The sequence below is a fragment of the Rhineura floridana genome, chromosome 6, assembly GCF_030035675.1.
Source record: "Rhineura floridana isolate rRhiFlo1 chromosome 6, rRhiFlo1.hap2, whole genome shotgun sequence".
NCBI lineage: Eukaryota > Metazoa > Chordata > Lepidosauria > Squamata > Rhineuridae > Rhineura > Rhineura floridana.
Window position 1 is genome coordinate 86,507,990 of NC_084485.1, and position 25,043 is coordinate 86,533,032.

The window sequence follows — 25,043 nt, forward strand, 5'->3', positions numbered from 1 at the left end:
CATATACATCACTCAGTGTCAGATGAAGGTCTGCACACAATGACTTAGGAGGAAAGGGTACTGAGGTGCAAACAGAACACAAGAAGCCACTTCATTGATCTCTTCTAGAAATGGGGAAACCTGTGTTACATTTCCAGTCCTCCTGGATCTTAGGGGTGGAGCAAGGATGATTACTTTTACTTTGTATGAGTCTCAAAAGAAGCAAACAAGCCTAGACTTTATGACAGTTTAAAATTCCACTGTGTGATGACTGCTCATGTCAGAAGCCCTTTACAAGTGGATTATGATCTGTCAATTTTATCCACAGCACAGCTTCTTTCTGTTGGTGGTTTGTGGTATTGCTGTAGATGAATAGTTTCCCATGTAGACTTGCTAACCTTTACATTCGGATGGAAGCAGGGAGCAGGGCAGCACAGGGGGACAGCGGAATGTGAACTGAAAATGCTGCTACAGGCAACCAAGGCAAATGTCTCATTTTCTTTGGAAATATGGATTGGGCTCCTTAAGGGAGCCTTCTAAGTGCCCATTACATTTCAGCAGGCTCACAATCATCAGACTTTATTGTATGTTCTCTGTGAAGTTATGCGGGTGCCAGGAGGAAGTTAGTAGTGTGGGTTTGTTTATGACAGGGTGGGAAACTGGATCCAGCTAGTGCCCACCTGTCAAAGTTCAAAGGGGCTTGGTGTAATTACTGATCAGCTGATTGGTGGTTACTGCAAGCCCCTTTGAGGACTATTTGCAGATGCAGTTTGAATCCAAACCATGCCTGTAAACTAACAGAGACATGTGCCAGATCTAATTAAGTCCCTGGACCAGAGGTTCACCATCCTGATTAGAAAAAGCAGTCGTCGTCGCCCCATTTGTGAGTAAATGTGCATTCTGAATAGTCACTTGGAACAGCAATGCACATGTAACAGTCAAATCACAAATTCCAAACCTCTCTATTTTGCACTTTAAAAATGCCACTTTAAATTGTAAATGAAAAGTTACATACTATTATTGTAATTTGGAATGTGATTTTGAATTCTGAACTTCACTGAGGCACTTAGAATTTGGGCTTGTTTTATAAAGTAGGTCATATCGGAATGTTTTTGCAAAGGACACAATGCAGCACTTTTAAATCTCACTGATTTCAGTAGGAAAACGTTAAAATGCCTATGGCGGATCACATATCAAATATTTTATTCAACAAAGGTAGACCACAGCCCACAGAAAAGGGCCAGTCTAAACCAACCTTCAGGCAAGGTGCGTCCATCACAAAAAGTTATGGGTTTGCTGAGCTGGCGGGACACTGCAGGGACTGGAGGGTAAAGACGAAGGCTCTCCTTAATGCACATAGTGGTGTATGGAATCTTCCCCAGGTCATCCCTGAAAGAATAAGATGAAATCATGCTTAAGGAACTCCTTTCTCAACAATGATGATAGTAACTACCAGCAGCTATGCAACAGGTCAACAAAAAATAGGGTCTGAAATATATATTGCACATCATGGTTTTCTTTCTCTCTCTAGCACAGATATCTAATGATACCACAGCTGTAATGGAGTCGATGACCACAAGATCTAAACCCTACTCAGATATGTGGTACCTATGCATACTGAACACATGCAAGGGGTAGTGAGAATGCATGGGCCTGACACTGCAGTACCCACAGATACTGAATGGCTGAATAGGTCACTAGTTGGGAAACCGTGGGGTGCATCTATTTATTTAAAACATATATATACCACTTAATCATTTACATTTCTAAGCAGTGTACATAAAAACAGAGGAAGTTTACTCCAGCCTTTGCCAACCCTGTGTCTTCCAGATGTTGTGGACTACAACTGCCATCAGCCCTAGCCAGCTGAAGAGCTCCAGATTGGCGAAGGCTGCTTTAGTTCCTTCAAAATTAGTGAGACCCAAGTTATGGCCAGGTCGTCCCATTGATTTCAGTGGATTCCACCCTATATTTCAAGCTCATAACCTTACAATTGTATCAGAATCCTAAATATGGGTCAGTTCCCTCCCCCAACGTGGAATTTTTTTAGTTACATATCAAAGCTTGGAGGCACATGCACAGTTTATCCTAAAAGTACCAGCTCAGTCCCAGTAGATTCCTCTTGTAATAAGTAGATCAGGGAAAGAAATGTGCACAGAATTTTACAATCTGTAACAGGAAGTCTGTCAGGGATTGCTGGTATTGATGGAAGGGGTGAAATGAACAGAAGGGGCATAGAGGGATTAAAACAAAGCTCAAGACTCGGAGCTTAAAAAATAGTTGCTGCTCCTTTTGCCATCTTGCAGGAAATTCGAACAGAAGGGGCAGGCTAAGGTTGCCTCTGTGATTGCTCTTTCTAGAATTAGAAAGAAGTCTTGCTTTCTCTTCAAATATCTCATAAAATTAAAGAAAAAGTGAATACAGAGACACTAGGTTAGAGGACTCACCACTGAATTGTGTCTCGATCTCCTAGAGTGTCTTTTATCTCCTCCCTGCACCTTTGCTGGTGTTCTGGATTCTGGGCCATTGTATATAAAATCCAAGAGATCCCACTGGCTGTGGTATCATGGCCTTCAAACATGAAAGTGTCCACCTCGGCACGCAGATCTTCATCAGATAATCCAACACCATTTTCATCCTGATAAAACAAGGAGGTTAGCTTGAGCTAGAACTGATTAGAGATTTTAAAAATGGCTGTGGTTAGAAAATTTAAGAAATATTTTTGAAAGGCTCTGTTATTAGTTTATTTGATTATTTATTAATCATAGGTACAAGCTGAAAAGAAAAATGCCTGGGGAGAATAGCCACAGGTGAGGGAATGGCTAAGCAGGCTGGGGTGATGGGAGTTAAAGTCCAACAACATCTGGAAACCCAAGGTTGAAGAATACTGCAATAAATAGCCCACATGGAAGCCCCCTATGTGATTGATGCAGTTCCATGGTCAAAAACTCCAGATTTGCAGATGTCATATCTAGCCATCCTTAAAAAGCAAGTAATATGATTTGTATAATGTGTAATATAATGTGTGTCAGTCGGCATCTATTAGGGTTTAAATTTTGTTTATGATGTTTAGAGCAGCCTTTCCCAACCTTTGGGTCCCCAGATTTTGCTGGACTACAACTTCCATCAGCCCTAGTCAGCATGGCCAATGGTCGGGAATAATGGGAATTGTAGTCCAGCATCATCTGGGGACCCAAAGGTTAGGAAATGCTGCTTTAGGAGGGAGAAGAAGGTAAAGTGATGGAGGCCTGCCTCTACATGAGCCTACTAGACCTCAGATGTAGCATGCATTTTGTGGTGGGAAAGCACATCTCAGAGGTACATCTCATTACTCCCAAAGACGTGTTCATAAGATTGGAGCATAAATTATTTTTCTAAGGATCCAGCTCCCACCTGAATATGTGATCTTATGCCAAGAGGCAAAGAGAACTAAAACATAAGAAGAAAGTTCTTCACATGAATAATGAGTTTGTGGGAGCCTCTTCTCCATGGTGATATGCCAAACAACTCTGGTGTGCAAATGCCACTGGCATAGGTAGTTTTGGAATCCTGATGGGGTTCTTTGGGGGAAGTTCCCAGGATTCTTTGGGGGGGAGCAATGTGATTTAAATGTATGATATGGATGTGATGGACTCGGGGGGAAGACATGGATGAAATGAAAAAACTAAAAGTTATGAAACTGTGCATGCATAGCACTCTATACAAAAATGGGAAATAAATAAAAAATGGCACCATGGAATGGAACCTGGGCTCCTACTGGGAAGACGGGCGGGATATAAATAAATAAATAAAAATCTAACACCTTGGTTTGCCTTTGGAAACAAGACTAGGTTATCTGAAAAGATAAAATCCAGGGAGAAATTTGGTAAGGGGAGAATGTCAGAAGCATCCTATTAGTCACTTCGCATTGATGCATAAAGATTTGAAGAGAGCTGGGGCTTGCTATGTAGGAGAGTGGGAGGAGGCCATTGTAGTTAGTTCTAAAGTTGGTTTATCAGTTAAATGTTATTTAACTTTTATCTGTATAAATTATTTGTCATTTGGCTGGATGTTGTGGTTCATATTATACTGTAGGATGGTTATTAATGTCAGTGTTGTTCATGTGTCTGCTGACAGCACATAGCAAAAGGTGTTCATTGCTTTACTGGATTGAAGTTTCTTACCTTGGCACAAAGAAGAATATCCAGAAAATCCAAGTACCGTTTCTGTTGGAATTTTTCGAGTTCTCCTTCCTCCTTAAATAATTTTTTTCTTTCTTCTATTATTTTGTCTGTGTGACATACGTTTGGGAATTTAAGTAACTGAGACTTTTCACTTTCGTAAAGACCATGCTGTCCCAATAATCAGATGAAGCAATCACATTGCCCAATGTAAATCAAGAATATTGCTTTTGGAGGGTAGAGTTGGGAAATGCTAGACCTGTTCTATGGCTGAGAAACACCTGAAGTCAGACCACTGATTCTTGTAGCATAGTTTCTTGTACCCAACAGTAATGAATTCAATATACATCGGAAGCAACCGGACAAACTTGGAGTGACCCAGGGCCTGTATCAAGGGTTGGCATCTGCTGTGGTCCCTTGCCCTACTACCAGCCCCTGGAACCTTCTGACTCTGCGGCTGTTCCTCTGTCTTGTTGCTGTTGGTTCATCTGCCTCTCCAACTGAGTGAGCAGGTAGTAAGAGAACCAAGGAAAGGAGCAATAACTTCTGCACATCTTGTCTCCCCTCTCTCTCTCTCTGAGGCGATGCCAAATGGGCCCAATGGGAGATGCAAGTAAATCAGCAACAGCAACAGCCACAAGGAGATTGGCACATTCAGGGGGTCAGAGCCCCCAAACCTGGAACTATCGCTGGAGTGACCCATCAGTAGAGATGGATGAAGCTGTTAATTTCAGTTTCTCTCAGTTTGCCATTTTTCCAAGCTTAAGGTCAGTTCTCCACATTTCCACATCAGTTTGCAGTTTTTTTAAAAAATCCTCATGAAAATTCATCAGCATTGTAATACTAATTTCTGTTAATATACACTTGTTTGTATGCAATTTTACCTAATATACACATTTTTGCAAAGCACTTTCCCCTAACATAATACATTTTGTATGTTATTTTTACTAATATATACTGGTATATTATGGACACTGCCCTTTTGTACACATTAATGGACTGGAGAATTACATTGCAAAATTCAGAGGAGTGCAAATTTTGAAAGATGGCTGCACTTCAGTTCTCATATTGTTTTTGAAAGTGCAAATTAGGTAGACTCACCTTTACATGTGAATTGCATTGCATTTGTCCCCTATTCTTACCCATCAGTCATGTCAGCCTGGCAGTCGGGAAAGGTAGTTCATTCTGAGAATTGAGATAGACTAGCAGCATCCATGATCCATAATTTAGGCTGCACTTGTCCCACTTGCTCAGTGAAGGTTCTGAGATGTCTTTTTTCTTAACAGTAGACTCATATGCTACTTCATAAACCAATTTGAAAACTCAGTAGAATTTCAAAAACAGTTTCTGACAGAGTGTGAAAAGTTGCTGTGGGGTGTGTTATGTGCCTTCAAGTCGATTACGACTTATGGCGACCCTATGAATCAGCGACCTCCAATAGCATCTGTTATTAACCACCCTGTTTAGATCTTGTAAGTTCAGGTCTGTGGCTTCCTTTATGGAATCAATCCATCTCTTGTTTGGCCCTCCTCTTTTTCTACTCCCTTTTGTTTTTCCAAGCATTCTTGTCTTTTCTAGTGAATCATGTCTTCTCATTATGTGTCCAAAGTATGATAACCTCAGTTTCATCGTTTTAGCTTCCAGTGATAGTTCTGGTTTAATTTGTTCTAACACCCAATTGTTTGTCTTTTTCACGGCCCATGGTATCTGCAAAACTCTCCTCCAACACCACATTTCAAATGAGTTGTTTTGCTATAAGGAGTGGGGGAGAAATACATTTCTTGTGTCCAGGGTTAGGGAGTTTTCTAGATTGTAACCAATGCAATTAAGTCATGGATAGAGCAAGCAGTTCCAACTTTCTTTCTAATTTGTGCAGCTCTAATTTGAGCAACAGAAATCTTGTTGAACCAGCAATCACCAAGGTTTATTGGAATGTGTTTAAGCCCCTTGGGTTACCCACCACCACCTGATTAATACAATAGTTTTACAACTCAGCCTGGCCATTGTACTGTTTTGTCTCTACCCACCTGTGGTGACTCTTTTGGAATTTCTTCTCAAAGGGCTAGAGAAAAAATATATATATTTCTGTAACATTTTCATTAGTTGATTCTCCATAAATGAAGGGATAAATTGATTGTGGGGTGTTACCTGTATGTTGGTGTGCCAGTCTACAGGCTTCCAGGAAATGGCGCCCAGCTGAGGTGTATCGATAGATGAGATCATTCCGATAGAAGAGAGTACGGATTCTCTGAGACACCAGATAGGTTATGTCATAAACTGCTTTGATGTAAAACTCCAACTCTCTGAAATAAAAAAGCAAGCCGGATTTAAAAAAACTAAACAAAACCCTCACCTTTAATTTAAATGAGAATGGGCATAATTTTTTAATATATTTTTCTTTGAAAATATTTGTAGGCCACCTTTATGAGAATAAATCAAAAATAAAAGAAGACAACATAAACCTGTGAGTCTGTCCGACGCTTTGGTAACTGAAGGCACATTTCATGATACTGTCCAGAGTCATCAAGCTGACATGTTCAAACATCTCCAAAGATTTTGTGGGATCCTTGGCAATCAATTTCTCCCATTTATCCTAGTAAAGATAGGGAGAGTTCACTTTCCAGATCCAGAATAGCATGGTTTTATTGAATGGCTACCACAGGCCAGATATCAAAGCTTTCTCTTCATGGGAGCACTTCTGTCAACAGAGACAAACTTACCAAGTGTTAATAACCTTTATGCTTACTAGCCATTGGTGGATAATTTGAACTTACCCTCTCTGTTTGTAAAGAGAGAAGAGTGGATTGGGAGAGTCCTCTCAGTCCACATAGAAATGGTCAGTAATTTCATTTTTTTAACATTCAAGTTCAGGTGCATTTCAGTAGTAGGAGACAGTAACATTTACCTGTCCCTTATTCTGTCTTACACCAAACTATTTCCCCCCACAATGAGACAGCATCACCAACATCTTACATGCATCACAGCATCACAACATCTTACCAGCATTGCTTTGGTTGAATCTGCCATCAGTGCTATGTAAGGTTTCAAAATATCATAGTGGAACCCTGGAGTTAACAGTCGGCGGTGCTGAAACCACTTTGGTCCATGCAGGATGAGAAGTCCTTTTCCTAAGGGCACAAGGAGTAAGAGGTCATTCAGAACATTACAGAGCTTAACAAGCTGATGATGCAGATGGAGCTCAGGATTTGTAGGAAAGGACTATTCCTAATATGAACATTTGTTTATAGACACGCACATACTCAGAGTGGTTTGCAATGGGAAGGAGGCCACTGGAAAAGGAAGTTGCAAGAACAAGGTGCTGGAGAAATAAACAGCTAGGCAAAAATCTGAATGGAGGATCTAAAAAGGGCTAGGGAACCTGTGGTCCTCCAGATGCTGCTGGGCTTCAACTCCCATCATCCCTCACCATTGGACATGCTGGCTGGGGCTGATGGGAGCTGGAGTCCAACAACAAATAAAGGGCCACAGGTTCTCCAAAATGGACTACTTTAGAGCAGAACAACAAATCATTGCTATTCATATTCTGCACCAGATAATGTCAGTTTCTGCAAATCGAAATTATCTGCCTACATAATCTGGAAGGTGTTATTTTGCAGTGCGGGGTGGTGGTGGATGGGAGGGGATATAGAGAGGTTCCAGGAGGAGCCCTACAGATATGGGAATACTGGCAGAAGGAATAGGCAGGTATGAAAAGGATAGAACCATATTTCCTGAATCACATACTCTTTCTGCTTATTTTCATTCTTTTGTGAAACGACTAAGACTGCAATCCTAACCATGTCTATTCAGAAATAAATCCTATTTACTGCAGTTGGGTTTACTCACAAGTAAGTGAGATTAGGACTGCAGCCTTAACAAGGACTGAAAGCCTGAAACTGGATCCTGCCAAGCCCCTTTAAGTCTCCTTCATTTAACAAAAGAGAATAAACCACAGATCAACACTTGCACTGAACCCAATGGTACTTTAAAGTACTTATTTTTCTCTGGAAAACTCTCTTTGGTTGCTGTAGTTGTTTTAAAATAAAATCCTTCAAGTTGCACATCTGAATTGTTCAATTCATTTAAAATCTCTCCCTTACCATTCAACTTCAAGAACCCTCATGACAAAAGATTCAATAAACAAGCTTTAAATTGAAATACATGTTTTTATACAAAACAAATGGCATTGCATCATTTAACTAAATATCCCATGAGACACCCTCAATATGTGGTTGAAAAAGCTAGGATAAATGGAAGTACTCTTTGCCTTAGTTTATACTGATGTGAAGCAACTTCAGGTGACAGAGGTTGAACTGAGATCATCAAAAACATGGGATGACTGAAGTTCAGATAATGAGACTGAAATGCATACCCCTAAGCTCTCAGGTGTGAAAAAGTGAAGAAATAATGAGTCTACCTACCAATCCAGGGGACCAAGAACTTATAGGTTGTCAGAGCTTTTGGGTCTGAAAAATATAACAGAAAAGGTTTTTTTAAAGGTTGCAATTAGGGATGGAAGAGAAATTAATTCAGTTCACATTTCAAGGTGAAACTATCAAATTTGCACTTTCCAAAACAATATGAGCCATCCTTCAAAATATGTGCTTATCTTAATTTTGCAATCAATTCTCCAACCAACCAATGTTTACAAAAATGCATATATTCAAGGCACATGCATAAAAATGAATATGTTAGTGAAAGTTGTTTAAGCTTTTAATTTTTAATCTCTAATTTTTAGGATTTTGATTATTTCTAAATGGAATGTACTTGTGTTTGGTTGTAAGTCGCCCAGAGTGGCAGATTAACCTCTGCCAGATGGGCGTCTAACAAATCTCATAAATAAATAAATAAATAAATGGCATGCAAAAATGCATTATATAAGGAGAAATTGCATCCAAAATGTGCACATTAGTCAAAACTGAATAAAAATGTGTTTATTAGGATAAATTCACACTAAAATGCTGAAGAATTTTTATGAGGTTTTTTTTAAAAAAAATCACAATTTGCTACAGAAATGTTGAGAACTGAATTTATGACTGAAAAAATGAGAAACTGAGAGAATTGACAGATCCTTGTATCCCGAGCTGCAATCCTATTTACACTTTCCTAGAAGTAAATCCCATAGAACTCAATGGCACTTACTTCTTGGTAAACATATATAGGATTGTGCTGTAAAACAAAGCAAAAACCCATGATAGAATCAAAGGTAAGTTGTGATGAATTTTCAATTTTTTGTAAATTTTAATTTGAACTACACAGATCTGTTTTGAGACTTCATTTGGTTTTCATGAGGCACTCTGAGAGGGAGGGGGAGAGGGGGAGACAGAGAGAGAGAGACAGCGCTTAACCTATACAAAGTTGCTGGTGCTGTTAGGCCAGGAGACCGGTTTGCCAAATCCAACTTGAAAGGCACCCTCTTTGACTCGGATCCTAAAATTTGGAGCTGTCGCATTTTTCACTGGCATAAGGTTACTGGCACTGGAACCAGCAATGTCTTGCTTTAGTCTGGCATGCAGGGTCATGTTGACCCATGGCATACTAATACAGTCATTTAGAAATGGCTGTTGTGGTACAAAACTAGCTCAGCCTTTACATTGTATGCAGATGATTAAAAACTGAATGTGAGAATAGAGGAAACACAAGCGCTCTGACATCTTAAAGCAGGGTGGGGAACCTCAGGCCCAGGGCCTGAATGCAGCCCTTGAGACCTCTGTACCAGGCCCTCAGAACTGTTCCCAGACCACACCCCTCACCAGCCCTGTTTCACACACTCCTCAAATGTGGTTGCCTGGCTGGATGTGTCTTTGAACTCTGATAATGCCTCTTGCTTATCTGGGCTGAGAATAGAGAGGGGTGTAAGAGAGTATGTAGCCTACTGCACAAGTGACATTTTCATTTGCTGCTCTATCTACTTTTATGTCTGGCTCCACCCCACTACTGGCATGTGGCTCTCAGAAGGTTGCCCAGAAGGGAATATAGCCCTTGGGGTGGGGGGGAAAAAAAGCTCTCCGTCTCTGTCTTAAAGAATAAGTCAGTTTTCAAAAACAAGCAGTACTTGTTTTCTTTATGTTCTTCATTGGCTGAACATCAGGAAAACCTTCCTAACTGTTAGAGTAATATGACAATAGAACCAATGACCTAGGGAGATGGTGGGCTCTCCAACACTGGAGGCATTCAAGAGGCAGTTGGACAGCCACCTGTCAGGTATGCTTTAACTTGGATCCCTGCACTGAGCAGGTGGTTGGATTCGATGGCATTATAGGCCCCTTCCAACTCTACTATTCTATGTGACCATATACATTAGTGTACAATTGTACAGAGAAACTTTTAAGAGTGGAGCTGCTGCTTACCAAAAGTAGCCTAGCTTCTGCCCATTGAACTCAGGAACAATGCTCCTCCCCAAGCAAGTAGGGAGGCTTTGCCTCAAGGCCCCCTTGGGAGAATGGGGCATGAGGCAGCGGGTGGGCTGTACTGGCTGCCTCATGCCAGTTGACCAATGGAAAAGCATGGCGGGAGCATGGATTTAACGTACTCGTGCCTCCCCCCATCAGCCTCAGTATGGAAGAAGTGGCTGCCTGCTTACCCAATTGATTTCTGACAGTGCAGGAGCAGCTGGTTGAGTGGAAATGTGGGGTGACTTTTCCTGACTGTCTGTGGAAAGGGGGTGTTTACCTACTTTGCACTGCTGCACAGACTGGGGATTCAGAATTATGAGGTACGATTGAGGGACAGGAGAGACATTTAATTTGCACTTCATTCATTTGCACTTCCCAAAAGAACATGCTATCTTTCACTTCTTCAACCTGTGCAGCTCTCCATGCAAATAATGGGTAGAAATATGCATATAGTAGGGGAAAGTGTGCACAGAAATACATATATTAGTGAAAATAGCATAGAACGCATTATATTAGAGAAAGTGGCATATAAAGGTGTGTAAGGAGAAATGTGCATTAAAATGCTGATAAACTCTTGTGAAGACTCTTTTTTTTTTTAACAAAAAACAGTTAATGTGGAAATGTGGAGAATTATACTTCAGATTGGAAAAATGAGAAACTGAGAGAAACCCAAACTGACAGATTTGCCCATCCCTGGTAGGATGGCTGTCGCCAGTTACAGCATTGACATGGAGGATGAGAGGCATAGGCTATGGTGGTGAGCTACCTGGGTATTGTAGTGGCAAAAAGGGATATCCCACATCCTCACTCATAGCTGTCTGGCATGAGTCAGCCTGGGACAGGGCCAGCCCTTAGGCACTGGTGATCTCATTGGCCCCAAAGGCTCACTGACTTGCATGCTGCTGAGCATCTTCGGCACACTTTTAAGTGGGCTGGCAATGAGGATAAAGGATCAGGTTCAAGATGGATTTGAGGCTTTGAGCCAGGATTGGGTCACCCAAGCGAGGTAGATAGCTAGTGATGATAATTCCTAGTTCCCATCTCAGATGTTGGTGCCTGCACTCAGGGAGGAGGAACGAGTTCATCTGGCTACATTCCACTGAAGATCTATACATCTTATCTATATCTCTCCTATTACATTTATTTCTTTATTTAATAAATGTATATGCTGCTCTTCAGACAAATCTCACAATAGTTTGCACTGAAATATTAAAACAGTAAACATCAATTGAAACTGATGATGATAAAACATCAGAGTTAAACAACAAGGGGAAAAAGCTTTTTGAAAACTAGATCTCTTCATCTTTCAGGACAGGATATCCAAAGTGTTGCAAGGGTTAAAGGTGGGAAAATCATCACAGAATTCATATCAATGATGTCTGCATGATGATCCAGGTTTCTTATACTCTTATTCCCCGGTTTTTTTCTTTAATTTAGAAAATAAAAAGAGATAATTAGAACATTAGCCCTCTTCTTTCTGCTGTGAAAAGAGCTGGGATTTGTACTTTGAGAACATCAATAAGGGGAAATTTACAGTTATGTGTAAACTTACCTCCACGATTAAACAAAGTTTTGGCATAATCCGGATGGTTGATTACTAAAACAGCCACAAAGCCACCAAACCATCTAGGGTAGGCATAAGGGTATTTTTCTGCCCATTCCAAGAGTTTGCCAAATTCTTTTCCTCGACTAATCTGCAATGTCAGAAAGGAAGCAGAGAAAACATTTATCACACTCTCCATATTGCGGTGGAGAATTCCCACACGCACACACACAAATAATCATTCACTTTTTTGGTGAATGCAGCTCTGCAAGAAGATGCTGGCATGATATGTAAGATTGGTAATCAAAATAGGGGGGGAAAGTCTCCTTACCCCTACTTTTTAGGCCCCCTCCTGAACTTTTAGGCTGACTACTGGCCTAGATGGGCATTGTAGTCCAAAACATTTGAAGGGCATCAGGTGGAGGAAAGTTCTTCTACAATAAAAGTACAGTTTGTTCCCTTGTAGGTGAAGAAGCTATCTGGACAGAAACATTTCAAATTTCAAGGGTTAGCGATTCATTTGCTTATGACTGATAGATTTTCCTAGAAATTATACTGAAGATCTTATCAACACTACCAGTTTCCTCCATTATCTTTTTACTCATGCTTCTTGGGTAATGCAGGAAGAAAAAATGAAAGTCCCTCTCACTACAAAGAGGAGAATAAAGAACAGCTGAAATGGCCTGTTTTGAATCCAAGAATTTAATCCTTTGCAGTTATTACTGTAGCAGCACAATCTTAGTATACATGTCTACTCAGAAATAAGTCCCACTGAGTTCAGTGGGGTATTTTCCCAAGCAAGGAAACACAGGATTGCATCCTTATGGAATTGCAAAATTAATGTAAAATAAAGGTATTTTAAAAGTGAGGTTGTAAGGCCTGAGGTGGCAGAGGAATTAAGAACACAGGCAGGGTGGTTGAAGAATGGGGTTGGATGACTGAACAAAACAGAGTTGGCTGTATATTACACCATTCTGTACAATCACATTCATATCCTTGTAGACCTCTTGGTGGAACAGTAAGAGCATTATAATCTGATACGGAATTTGGTAACTAGCTTCACACTGGCATAAAACTATTGCTCCTGCAAATATCAATGAAAAGTTACATAAACCTGCAAAGTTGCAGAAATAGCAAAAATTAATTGAATGTGTAGAAATAACAGAAGGCATTCAATAGCCAACATTTTGATAAATCATAGCCATGCAGGTTCTGCAGAGAAAAAAAAGTACAGCATTAACATAGTTGCTTGATCATATAATGGTGAAGGATGCAGGGCTGGCACCAGAGGGCAGCCAGGTCAGGCCCTGGCCAAGGGCCACTGTGGTCCAGAGGGGCCTCTGAAGGCCCCTCCTTAGTGAAGGAGGGTAGTGCTTCCATTCCACAATCCATGGCAGTGTCAGCTCCCAACCCTCCCAGGCATCCCTTCCATGCAGTCACACCCCACCTATTTCTCTCCTCCCTGTGAATGACATACACACCACGTGTGCGTGCATGCCTGCCATTAACCAAGATGGCAGCGGGGGCTTCCTTAAGAGGCTGACATCCCTGCCGCCATCTTGGTTGATGGCAGGCATCATTCACAGGGATGGGACAGGTAGGTGGAATGTGTGGGTAGACTTATAAGCACCACACCACCTATATGAGGAGTGGGTTGCGCTATGGCACCGTAGGTCCAGGGCAGGCTAGTGCTCAAGGACCCAGTCATGCCTGGTGCTGGCCCTGGAGGGATGCCATTGAAAATTGGTTGTATCTATATGCTTAAAATGATGACTGTACTCTTAACTGATATAAGTTAAAAAAAAAAAGACAATGACATGGAAAAACAGATGCAGGGGACCTGAAGAAAAAATATGAAAAGAAGCCAAGAGCTGGGAGGAACTTGGGCAGATACAGAATTAGCAAAGGGCAGAAGTCAATAGTAAACAAGGGTTGAGTAAACCTCACACATGGCCTAGAAAACTAGAAGAGCAATCTGCTGTGGGTAGCCTGCAGCTAATGAAAAGCTCCCATGATTTTCCAGGTTTGCAAACTTGCAAACTGATTATTTCTGGTATTATTTATCATGAAAATTAGCACTAAACTTGCACTACATTCCACTAAAATTCCAGAACTAGCTTGTATGTCATGTGAAAGATTAAATATAATGCGCAAATTACCAGGGAAGAAATCATCAGAATAATGGAATACAGTGAAAACAGCCACTGTAGTCCCTACATCCTGAAATTGACAGATTCTTAATCTCCAGGAGACACTGGTAGGTGGGAGAGATGCTGTTTTCCCAAGCAAGATGGCACTGACTCAGCTAGACAGCTTCTAATGAGAAAAGTAGGCACAAATTCAGTGCATAACCAGAGCGAGACCAACATGCATTAATGATGATGTTTAATGAGAAGTTTAATCAAACTTCAGAGTTATGAAATTTCTACTAGTTTAAGAACATAAGAATAGTTTCATCAAGAGTACTTTCCTTGCTGCAGCTAAATTAGACATTGGTGGCCAGGGCTGTGGAGTCGGAGTCAGAAGCAATTTTGGGTGGAGTTGGAGTCGGTGTCGGTAAAAATGTACCGACTCTGACTTCAAAATAAATTTTGATTGACAAATTTTTTGAAATATAAATTCAAAATGTCAAAGAAGCTTCCCATAAAGTCAGCTGTAGTTGAGCATTTCACCATAAATCAAGATGGAAAACATTTTGTGTGTCAGTGTATGACACAGGACCCAGATGAAAACAAATGCTGTGATGCCAAGATCAGCGCATATTCAGGCAGCGATAAAAATGCTCCTATGAGAGCTTCCAATTTAAAAAGACATTTACAGCCCTTTCCAGGGCTGTGGAGTTGGAAGCAATTTTGGGTGGAGTCGGAGTCGGAGAGTAGAAAAATAGAGGAGTCGGAGTCGAAGGTTTGGCATACTGACTCCACAGCCCTGTTGATGGCCCTGATTATGTTCTCTCTCTCCTCTCCCCCACTCCTTCAGCTCAATTTACATGGTGTTTATCTTGGTTGCTTTGTGCTTCGCGGAGGTATGTTACTGTATAAAAAAGGTAAAAGTGTCCCTGCACTTATAGTGCAAGTCGTTTCCGACTCTTAGGGTGACTTCTTGCAATGTTTACAAGGCAGACCGTATATATGGGGTGGGATTGCCAGTTCCTTCCCTGGCCTTTCTTTACCCCCCAGCATATGCCGGGTACTCATTTTACCGACCACGGATGGATGGAAGGCTGAGTGGACCTCGACCCCTTTTACCAGAGATTCGACTTCCTCCTTCCATTGGAATCAAACTCGGGCCGTGAGCAGAGCTTTGGCTGCGTTACCGCCGCTTATCACTCTGCGCCACAGAGGATCATATGTTACTGTATAGCACAACATATTTGTGAAAGTTTTTTTGGAAGAGAAAGATACTCCCCCTTGCTGCTGAAGGCCAATCCAACATGTACCAATGAAAGTAAAAGAGAACGTACTTCAGAAACTTAAGAACAGAGGAACAAATGACAAGTAAAATATGTTTTCAGTAAATCTGATGAAATCCTAATCCAGGCTGGGAATACTGGAGGACAGCAACAGAATTAACCTCTTATTCACACACGCTAATGTAACCCACAATTATCTCTACATTAAATAGGAGAAGTGGGTGGGTTCAGTCTTTTCTGACAGCGCGATTCCCTTCCACAGTTGCAGTAAAAAAAAAAAACCCACAAGGATTAAAATTAAATATATATATTGAAGAAAATTAGTTCTCATATATTACCAGAACAAATAAATAATAATAATCTTAATACTCTTAACAGTCTGCCTGCTATTGCTTCATAGCAGTGAAGAAGTTACAATTTCTTTTTTCTTTCCCAACAATTAACAGGATATAAAGAAAAATAACCCCAAAACAAAACAATGAGTTCACAGTCCTGTCGCTTTACTGCTAGTTCCTTGTGCAGGAGACAAAATCTTCTCTCGTCACTGCTTGGCTCCTAAAAACAATCAAAGCAGGCCTGTGAATAACACAGAGTTTGCTGGCCTTCCCATCCCATCTGGAGCAGCTCCTTCTTCTTGAGTTGGGCTGGTCTGCTAGAATCTTCTCAGAGAAGCCAGCCCACCCTGAAGGTTACTTTACTGAGCATGCTCCTATAGCTGGTTCTAAAAAGAGAGGAGAAGGGTAATAGGCACACCCAATGCCAGCAAACACAGGCATGCTGTATTTATCATTTTTTTCAACAATACTGGAAACAATAACTGAAGCATGGGTTACACTAACAATCTTCATTTGAAAGGACAAGATCACCTTAAAACATTTCCTCATTATTTTACTCAATTCCTGACTAATAGAATGACCAGATGCAAAGGAGGATAGAGCTCCTGTTTTCTTTAAATTCTTGTGCAGAAGAGAGAAGTTTTGGCAGGTGAAGCTTGGCCTGCAGGTAGAAATCCCATCTTCATTTGTATCTGGTCACCTTAACTGTTGCCTAGAAAGATTGTAATTAAAGATTGCCCTCTCCCTCTTCCAAGCCACCTTCCTTACCTCCCTGTTTTGGCCATAAAGCCAGTGGCTGGGAGGACCAGGGAAGCTCTTGAAGGTTTTGAGAAGCTCTTTTTTCCTCCGATACAGCTGAATGGCTTGCAGGAGCCCACAGATGAGGATGCACCCAATGAAAAGCTGCAAAAGCTGTGGAAAAGGGATCCCTATGGAAAGCATAGTGTTGCAGCAGGATCTTTCCCTTTCTAACAGCTTTGCCTTGTTATGTCTCTGTATAAAGACTGTCCTCGGTAATCAATAGCCTCCTACTTTACATGCTGATCACATCTCCTTCTTGAGTACAATTCTGTGTGGAATACTCAGCTGCTTTACCTCCCACCTAGAGGAAGTTTGTGCAATGCAACAAATACCACTCTGCAATTCAGCATTTCCACCTAGTTAATCCAGACAAGGCAGGGGGAGGGAATCATTCTCAGGTCTTGAGCCTGGCAACCCTAGACAGAATACTCTGAGTTTGAAGAGTTCAGGTGGTTCAACTGGTTAAGCAACATAGTTTACATTAGTAAGGTGAAACCAATGTTGTCCATGTTCACTCAGTAAGTTCCACTGAATTCCGTGGGGGTTGCTTACAAGTAAGTGTGCATAGAAATGAATCTCTGCAGTGCAATCTTAGAAATTAAGTCACACTGAGTTCAGTGGTGCTTACTCCCAGATAGGGATAAATGACTGCGTATTTTGGTTTCTCTCAGTTTCCCATTTTTATGTTTCTGCATCAGTTTGTGTTTGGTTTTTTAAAAAAAGTTCTCACAAAAAATCATCAGCATTACGTTCTGCTACGAAGGCCCTCCTCCGGGTTCCAACTCACAGGGAGGCCCGGAGGGTGATGACAAGATCTAGGGCCTTCTCAGTGGTGGCCCCCGAACTATGGAACAGTCTCCCTGAGGAAGTACGCCTGGCGCCGACTCTGCTCTCCTTCCGGCACCAGGTCAAAACCTTCCTATTCTCTGAAGCATTTTAAGTTACACTGATTTAATTTTAAAAATGTTTATTGTGTTGAATTGTTGCTTGTATTTTAGTATTGTTTTGTTATTTATTGTATTTTTATGCTGTTTTATGTTCACCGCCCAGAGAGCTATTGCTAGTCGGGCGGTATATAAATTTAATAAATAAATAAAAATAAATAAAATAAATAAATAATAAATTTTATTTCACATTTCTTCTAATCCACACATTTTTGAATGTTTTTTTTTACCTGATTTGCACATTTGTGCAAGTCATCTTACTTAATATAATGCATGTTTAATGTCATGCTCACTAATATATGCAGTTCTAAACACACATTCCCCCAATATTGCATTTTTTGAAGAATTGCATTGCAAAATTAGGAGAAGTGCTAGCTGTGTTTTGGTTCACATATTGTTTTGGGAAGTGTGAATCAGGTCAAATTGCATTAAAATGTGACCCAAACTAAATTTCTCTCCCATCTCTACTTCCAGGTAAGTGTGCATAAGATCAAGGCCTCAAAGCAAGACTGGGGAACCTCCCCATTTGGCCCTCCTGACTATTTTTCCATGCCCACCTGCTCTACACCTAACTTCATATGTGACATCAGGTGTGGGGCAGGCAGAGACACAGCTATGGAAAGCAGGATTTAACTCTCCTCACATCAGCTGATGCACAGAGAGTTCAAACCTGCTTAGGTTAAGCATACCATACATGGGCTTTGGGTGCATCATATTCATGTCAGGTAATTGACAGGTGGGTTGCCCCATCTACCTGTCAAATTTGGTCCATCAGAGTGAGGGGAGATAGTGTACAAAGCAATACTGAAACACCCAGTGAATTGGCTGGTGCACCCAAACCCTACACAAAGCGACACCAGCTGATGTATGGAGATTTCAATCCTTCTTCTGCAGTATCTTCTGCCAACTCAGCAGGCCAAGGGAGACAAAGATCTGGCCTGCTGGGCCAAAAAGGTTCCCTCTCTTGTCTTAAAGGCCCTGGGCCAATAAAGAAAAACCTTGCATCCATGTTTGAAGTGAGCCTTTAGAATGCTACAGTATTCATTTATTTGAGGGAAATGATATGGAACCATTAGAAGTATGGAGATGAGAGAGGGGAAATTAGATATCCAATTTATCAGTCAAAAGATCACCCTTTCCTTGGATAGGTTAGGGTTGCCAGGTTCAGGGTCTGAGACTGATCCTGTATCTTTAGGAGAAGAGAAAGTCAGCCAAGTGCAGGTGTTCTTGCAACACTGTAATGGGAAAAACCACAAGGTGGAATTCTCCCTCCCCGCTGCACAACTTTTAAAGATACAGGTACAGAAGACCAGGCCCAGCCTCCAAGAGGTATTCTGTATCTTTAAAAGTTGTGTGGGGGAAAAGGAGAATTCCACCTTGTGGTTTTTCCCATTACAGTGTTACAAGAACACCTGCACTTGGCTGACTTTCTCTTCTCCTAAAGATACAGGATCAGTGTCAGGCCCTGAACCTGGCAACCCTAGTTATATACGACTAGAGAATGGGGAACTAATGTGAAATACAGTTTGCTTAGAGACACCAATGCTTGTTCTCCAGGCTTGAGCCAACTATTATTTCTTGACAAGCAATAGTGAAGCTTTGCAAATACTAAGCTCACAGAAGTTAGTAGCCATGTTGAGAGATATCAGAAGAATGTTTCCTTCCATTTCATGAAAGGTTTTATACTTCCCCTGATTTCAACTGCAATGATAAATAGTTGAAAAATAAATATAGGGGAGAATGGTGTGTTTACCCTCAAGAACTGAGATAACCCTAGGAGTAGTGTTCCTGCCCCACCTCCCCAAAAAATCCCCCAGCTTCCAGTTACAGAAGGATACAGTTCTATAGTATATGACATTGATTAAACATCCTTGCTCCCATAATAACCTTTGACATCCCTTTAGTCTCCAAAACTAGTTTTTCTAGTCTTGTCCCTGACATGAAACAAGTGGTATGTAATTAGCAAGCTCAGATTAGCACTTTCTTTGCCGCTAATTTATATTATCGTTATGTTGGCAGTCCAGTTGGCTTGGATTTTTTTCTCTCACCTCTTGCTCACATTCTTCCCTTTCTAACTGAAGCAACTCTATAATTTCTGCCTGGCACCCTGAGATGCTCTTCTGGTGCTAGGAGAAACAGAAGGGGAGCACAATAATCAGAATCCACAAGGAATTCTGAAAGGTGATGAACAGCTTATACTTTACAATCATTCATTCTTTCATTCGTTTGATTTATATCCCACCCTTTCTCCCAGTAGGAACCCAGGGCATGTTTAAGTTACTAAATTTTTCCCTTTGGCATTTAGTGCACTGAAATATTAAAAGAGTGATTCTTTAGTAAAACAAACTGGGAAACAGAAGAGGGATGAACTGTAGATTTTTTTCCTTTTGGTTTAACAAAGCAGTCCCTGCATGAGAACATAGTAAGTGCAATATCATTTTCTGAATTCAAAAACACTTGCTTAACAACCTTCTAAGTTTTCATGGCAATACACAAAACACTCAGAGAGAATCTAGAGTTCAAAGTGAAGAACAAGAGAAAAAAATCCAGACCCCTGTTGGACTTTTTTCTGTCAGTGGTCTCATAATTTGTTGAAATTAATTAAAAATCAGCCATATTCAGAGACTACCTGTAATCTATTACTCACCTTGCCTCATACTCTGACCTTCATCTTCTGCAGTTTAAAAATTAAAAAAAAAATGTATGGCTGATTGTTAAATTAATTTAAGAAATTTAACATTGGACTCTATGATAGCCCAGAGCATGCTCAGTAAGAACCAACTGTCAGTGTTCCAAAGCCAGACTCACAACTGCTTAGCTTGCCTAATCAGGGGGCCACATTGCCAGACATTTTTTTCCACTTTAAGCAGTCATGGCTTCTCCCAAATAATTCTGGAAAGTGTAGTTTGTGAAAGGTACTGAGACTCATTAGCAGACTCCTATTCCCCTGACAGAGCTCCAGTGGCCAGATTCTTTGAACAGTCAGACCCTCTTCTGGGGATTGTAGCTGTGTGAAGGGAATAGGGTGTCTCCTAACAACTCTCAGCATCCTTCAAAATCTACACTTCCCAGGATTCTTTGGGGGAAGCCATGACTATTTAAAGTGGAATAAAGGTCTGGTGTGGATGTGGCCATGGACAGCTTTGGTTTAAATGTGTGGGAGACTACATGTGCCTGCAGCAGAATAAAAAGATGGGGGAAACCCTGAAAAGGAATGATCCTGTTCACAATGTTTTCCTTTTGGAAAAGAAAGGGGCTTTTCCTCTGCCCAGTGCCCACCCACCCAATCTTCTCCCCTCCCCCTCTCCCCCGCTCTTCCTATCTACCCCTATCTCTCCTTCCCTTCTCTCCCCCTTCTCCCTCCGCCCCCCTCCCTGCCCCTCTCTCAGGTCAGTTTCACCAATCCTAACTATGATTGTACAGGAGTAAATCCCACTGAACTCAAAAAGCATGCAAATGATCAAACTTGCACTCCCCTCCTCCTCCCTCCTGTCCCCTCCCTCTTGCCCCTTTCCTCCTGTTCCTTTTCCCCTTCCCTTCCAATCTTTTCACCCTCCTTCCCCCTCCCCCTCCCCCTTCACTCTCCCCTCCCCCTTCACTCTCCCCTCCCTTCCTCCTTCCCATTCCTCTTCCCTCCCCCTTTCCCCTCCCCACCCCATTGTCAGTTTTACGTATCCTAAGCATGATTGCACAGGAGTAAATCCTATTGAACTCAATAAGCATGCAAATGATCAGACCTGTGTTTCCGTTCCTCATCCCTCCCTTCTCCCCTCCCCTCCCCTCCTCCTGCCTTCTCCCTCCCCTTCCCTCTTCCTTCTTCTGCCACCTCTGCCAATCTAACCTCCCTTCTTCCCTCCCCACTCCTATGGTCAGTTTCACCTATCCTAAGCATGACTGCGTGGGAGTAAATCCCACTGAACTCAATAAGCATGCAGATGATCAAACCTGCCCTCCTCCTCCCCTCCCCCTTCTTCCCTCTGCCCTTCCTCCTTACTTCCCTCCTCCTCCCCTACCTATCCCTTCCTTCCGCCTCCCCTCCCCTCCCCTCCCCTCCCCATGTGTTCAGATTCACCTATACTAAGCATGATTGCAGGGGAGTAAATCCCATTGAACTCAATACACATGCAGATGATCAATCCATTCTCAGCAAACTTGCACAGGATCACATTTCTTACCTCCCGGATTAAAAAGCAGAGAATTCACTAATAGGCAAAAAAACCCTTGCTGTTTAAGAACGTACCTATAGCCAACAGATATTTCAATAAAAAGCAGGGAAATTGGGCAGCTATAGTGAATGCACCAGGGGAGCAGGAGACCTGACCTCCTCTCTGAGATATTGTACTGCCCTACAAATTTGTCAAAATGCAAAGACAATTTTGGTTGGTCTTTCACAGTCCAACCCACTTTCTGTGTAGCTTGCAAGAATTTAGTCACAGGTGCCTCTGAGCATATGGTGAGTGGTGGCAACACCTGCCATCTCCTAAGATGGAGAATCAAATAAGTTTGATTTCCTTTGCAATTTTAGTGAAATTTCCTATAGCAAATCATTTTCTTTTGCTTCTGTTTCTGTGAATATGTGGTGTACACTTTGCATAATTTACACTTTAAAAATCTCCAAAAACAATTGTTGAATAATGGCACTGACGATTCTGCAGAATAGTCTCCAGTGGACATGAGGAGTGTCTCAGTTTGCACAAGATAAAACTGTGGGAGGTGAAATATATGCTAACAAAATGCTCGGTGTGCAGTATGTTTTTAATTGACCATGCCTGCCTTTCTTTAAGTGGAGTGGTTTAAGCATAGCAGGCTGAAAACATGCATCTTGGGCAGGCCAAGTTTATTTTTTACAACAGCTAGATTCATTGCTTAAGTAGCAACATATTGTAATCAGTCTGATTTTACATCTAACTGTAGTTTCAGATTCATCTGTTAATGCACTCAAAATAGATATAGAACATAACCTCCAGTATGAAACACAAAAGGCTGTCTTCACCATCATATGACAATGACCAGTAAAAAGGCTTTGAAATTAATAAAAATAAATTTGTCGCAGATTTCTAGGATGAATAATGAGAGAAATATAATTTTCTAGGTTAGATTCTCTTTAGAAACAGTAGTAACACAGAAAAGAAGCAAAGTAAGAAGAACACCAACAAACATACAAAAATATAATTCTCCATCTTTGGAAATGGCAGGTGTTGCCACCACTCCCCATATGCTGTGAGGCACGTTACCAAATTCTTCCAAGCTACACAGGAAGTGGATTGGACTGTGAAAGAACAACCAAAATTGTCTTTGCATTTTGACAAATTTGTAGGGAGTACAATATCTCAGAGAGGAGGTCAGGTCTCCTGCTCCCCTGGTGCATTCACTATAGCTGCCCAATTGCCCTGCTTTTTAAAGTTTGATAGAAATATCTGTTGGCTATAGGTACGTTCTTAAACTGCAAGGTTTTTTGCTTATTAGTGAATCACCTACTATTTTCCCATTAGTTTCATAATGTGAGAATAGGCTGCTTACCAGCATTACTTTGACCGAATCTGAAATATGAGCCACATAGGGTTTGAAAATGTCATATTGGACAGCTGGCGTTAGCAGTCACCTATCCTGGTGCCACTTAGGTCCACTTAAGATACGCAGTCCTTTCCCTATGTATACAAATAGGAAAGAACATCAACAAACACAAAAATGTAATTCTCCATCTTTGGAGATGCAGTCCTGATTGCATGTGCCAGAGCTTGGAAAAGTTACTTTTTTGAACTACAGCTCCCATCAGCCTAATCCAGTGGCCATGTTGCCTAGGGCTGATGGGAGTTGTAGTTCAAAAAAGTAACTTTTCCAAGCTCTGGCCACCACTCATCATATGCTTAGAGGCACATGTTACCAAATTCTTCCAAGGTACACAGGAAGTAGATTGGATTGTGAAAGACCACCCCAAATTGTGTTTGCATTTTACAAATTTGTAGGGCAGTACAAAATCTCAGTGAGGAGGTCAGGTCTCCTGCTCCCCTGGTGCATTCACCATAGCCACCCAATTTCCCTGCTTTTTAAAGTTTGATAGAAATATCTGTTGGCTATAGGTATGTTCTTAAACTGCAAGGTTTTTTTTGCCTGTCAGTGAATATTATCTTATGTACATCTAACATCTCTGCAACAGTTGACGTGCAGACACTAGTCATGATTCTCTGCTCGGGAGAGGATGGTGTGTAGTTGTGCAAACTATCTTATCTTCTATGCCTAGACTGTTGTAATATATTTACCTGGCAGATCATTATCTAGATTAACAGGGTTTATGAGTAACACAGGCTTCTAGCTCCAGTGAAGTGAACTATATAGACCAGGGGTGAATAACCTTTTACCTCCAAGCTTTTCTGGACTGCAGCCTGTAAAGTAGTGACAAATTCAGAAGTGCAGGGTCCCTGCATGATAGTCACACCACACACCCTCACTTGTTTGCTCTCTATTGTCTTCCTCCGCACACTTTCTCCCATCTCAACAGACATTCCTAGGAGCCAATCAGCATGAAAGGGGAGAGTGTTAGCAGTGGCATCACTAGGGTTGGTGTCACCCGGTGCGGTAACTCATGGTGTCACCCCCATGGACCTCCTCCCATACCAGACCATACAGAATCCTTAGTAATGTTTTTTGTACTAATGTTACTCGTAAATCATAATTCCCGTATATCACTGAATGTAATGGCAATAGTAGTGACATAAACAACTAGCAAAATTAAAATTACACCATTAAATTACAATATCATATACACAGTCTAAATGTATTTACATTTATACATAGTTTCATGTGGTTAAAGTGAAAATTCAGTAAGAAAACAATAGAATTCGAAGTAAAAACATTTAAGAACTACATCAAAATTATGTTCATTTTAACATTAAACTTTACTGTTACATGTGGCATGATAGAATATCCCTGCACAATAAAAAGGGTTGTTGGAAAGACTCCACACACACACACACACACACACACACACACACACACACACACACACACACACACACACACACACAGAGCCACCTGTGGGATCGTCACACAAACAACCTAGAATATTTTTTCCCTTTCACAAGGACATGCAAACAATTGAACCCAGGCCCTTCTGCATGCAAAGCACATGCTCAGCCTACCACTGAGATATAGGGTAGAAAAGCACTCACTGTTCTGCAGGTATGACAACAGTTCTACAGATATGACAACAGTGCAGGGGCCTTCAGAAAAAGGGAACCTGCTTTAAATAAGAGAGGGACAATGACCGCAATGCTTTTTCCCGTATCAGGCAAATCACCAGGGCAAAGTCTGTGGGGCTTGGCGTATGGGGCTCTGCTCCCCACTCTACCTACAACAAGAATGCAACAGAAGCGCCTGCTCCCACCAATACAGTTCTAGCAATGCGCTGCCCAAGGGTTGCATATGTGGGGGGGAAATCAACAAAAGGAAAGAAAATGAAGAAGGAAAATGAACA

General features: G+C 41.3%; 1 protein-coding gene across 4 annotated transcripts in view; it reads right to left on the reverse strand.

Moving 5' to 3' along the window:
- The window catches only part of LOC133387665 (cytochrome P450 4A6-like), a 35,940-nt gene extending 11,155 nt beyond the window's left edge, over positions 1-24,785 (reverse strand). The window contains exons 1-10 of one of the 4 annotated variants that reach the window (XM_061632899.1): positions 24,739-24,785; positions 23,929-24,074; positions 12,087-12,228; positions 8,561-8,605; positions 7,140-7,267; positions 6,602-6,732; positions 6,288-6,442; positions 4,143-4,249; positions 2,427-2,617; positions 1,235-1,368 (exon numbers count right to left, since the gene is read on the reverse strand). In XM_061632899.1, coding sequence (XP_061488883.1) covers positions 1,235-1,368; positions 2,427-2,617; positions 4,143-4,249; positions 6,288-6,442; positions 6,602-6,732; positions 7,140-7,267; positions 8,561-8,605; positions 12,087-12,228; positions 23,929-24,072 — 1,177 coding nt within the window. In that variant the 5' untranslated portion in view covers positions 24,073-24,074; positions 24,739-24,785. Of the gene's footprint in view, positions 1-1,234; positions 1,369-2,426; positions 2,618-4,142; positions 4,250-6,287; positions 6,443-6,601; positions 6,733-7,139; positions 7,268-8,560; positions 8,606-12,086; positions 12,229-14,236; positions 14,267-16,592; positions 16,965-23,089; positions 23,195-23,928; positions 24,075-24,738 lie in introns of those variants that run through there. The other 3 variants (XM_061632902.1, XM_061632898.1, XM_061632900.1) reach the window with 3 other exon arrangements.
- Between the last annotated feature and the right edge of the window lie 258 nt (positions 24,786-25,043).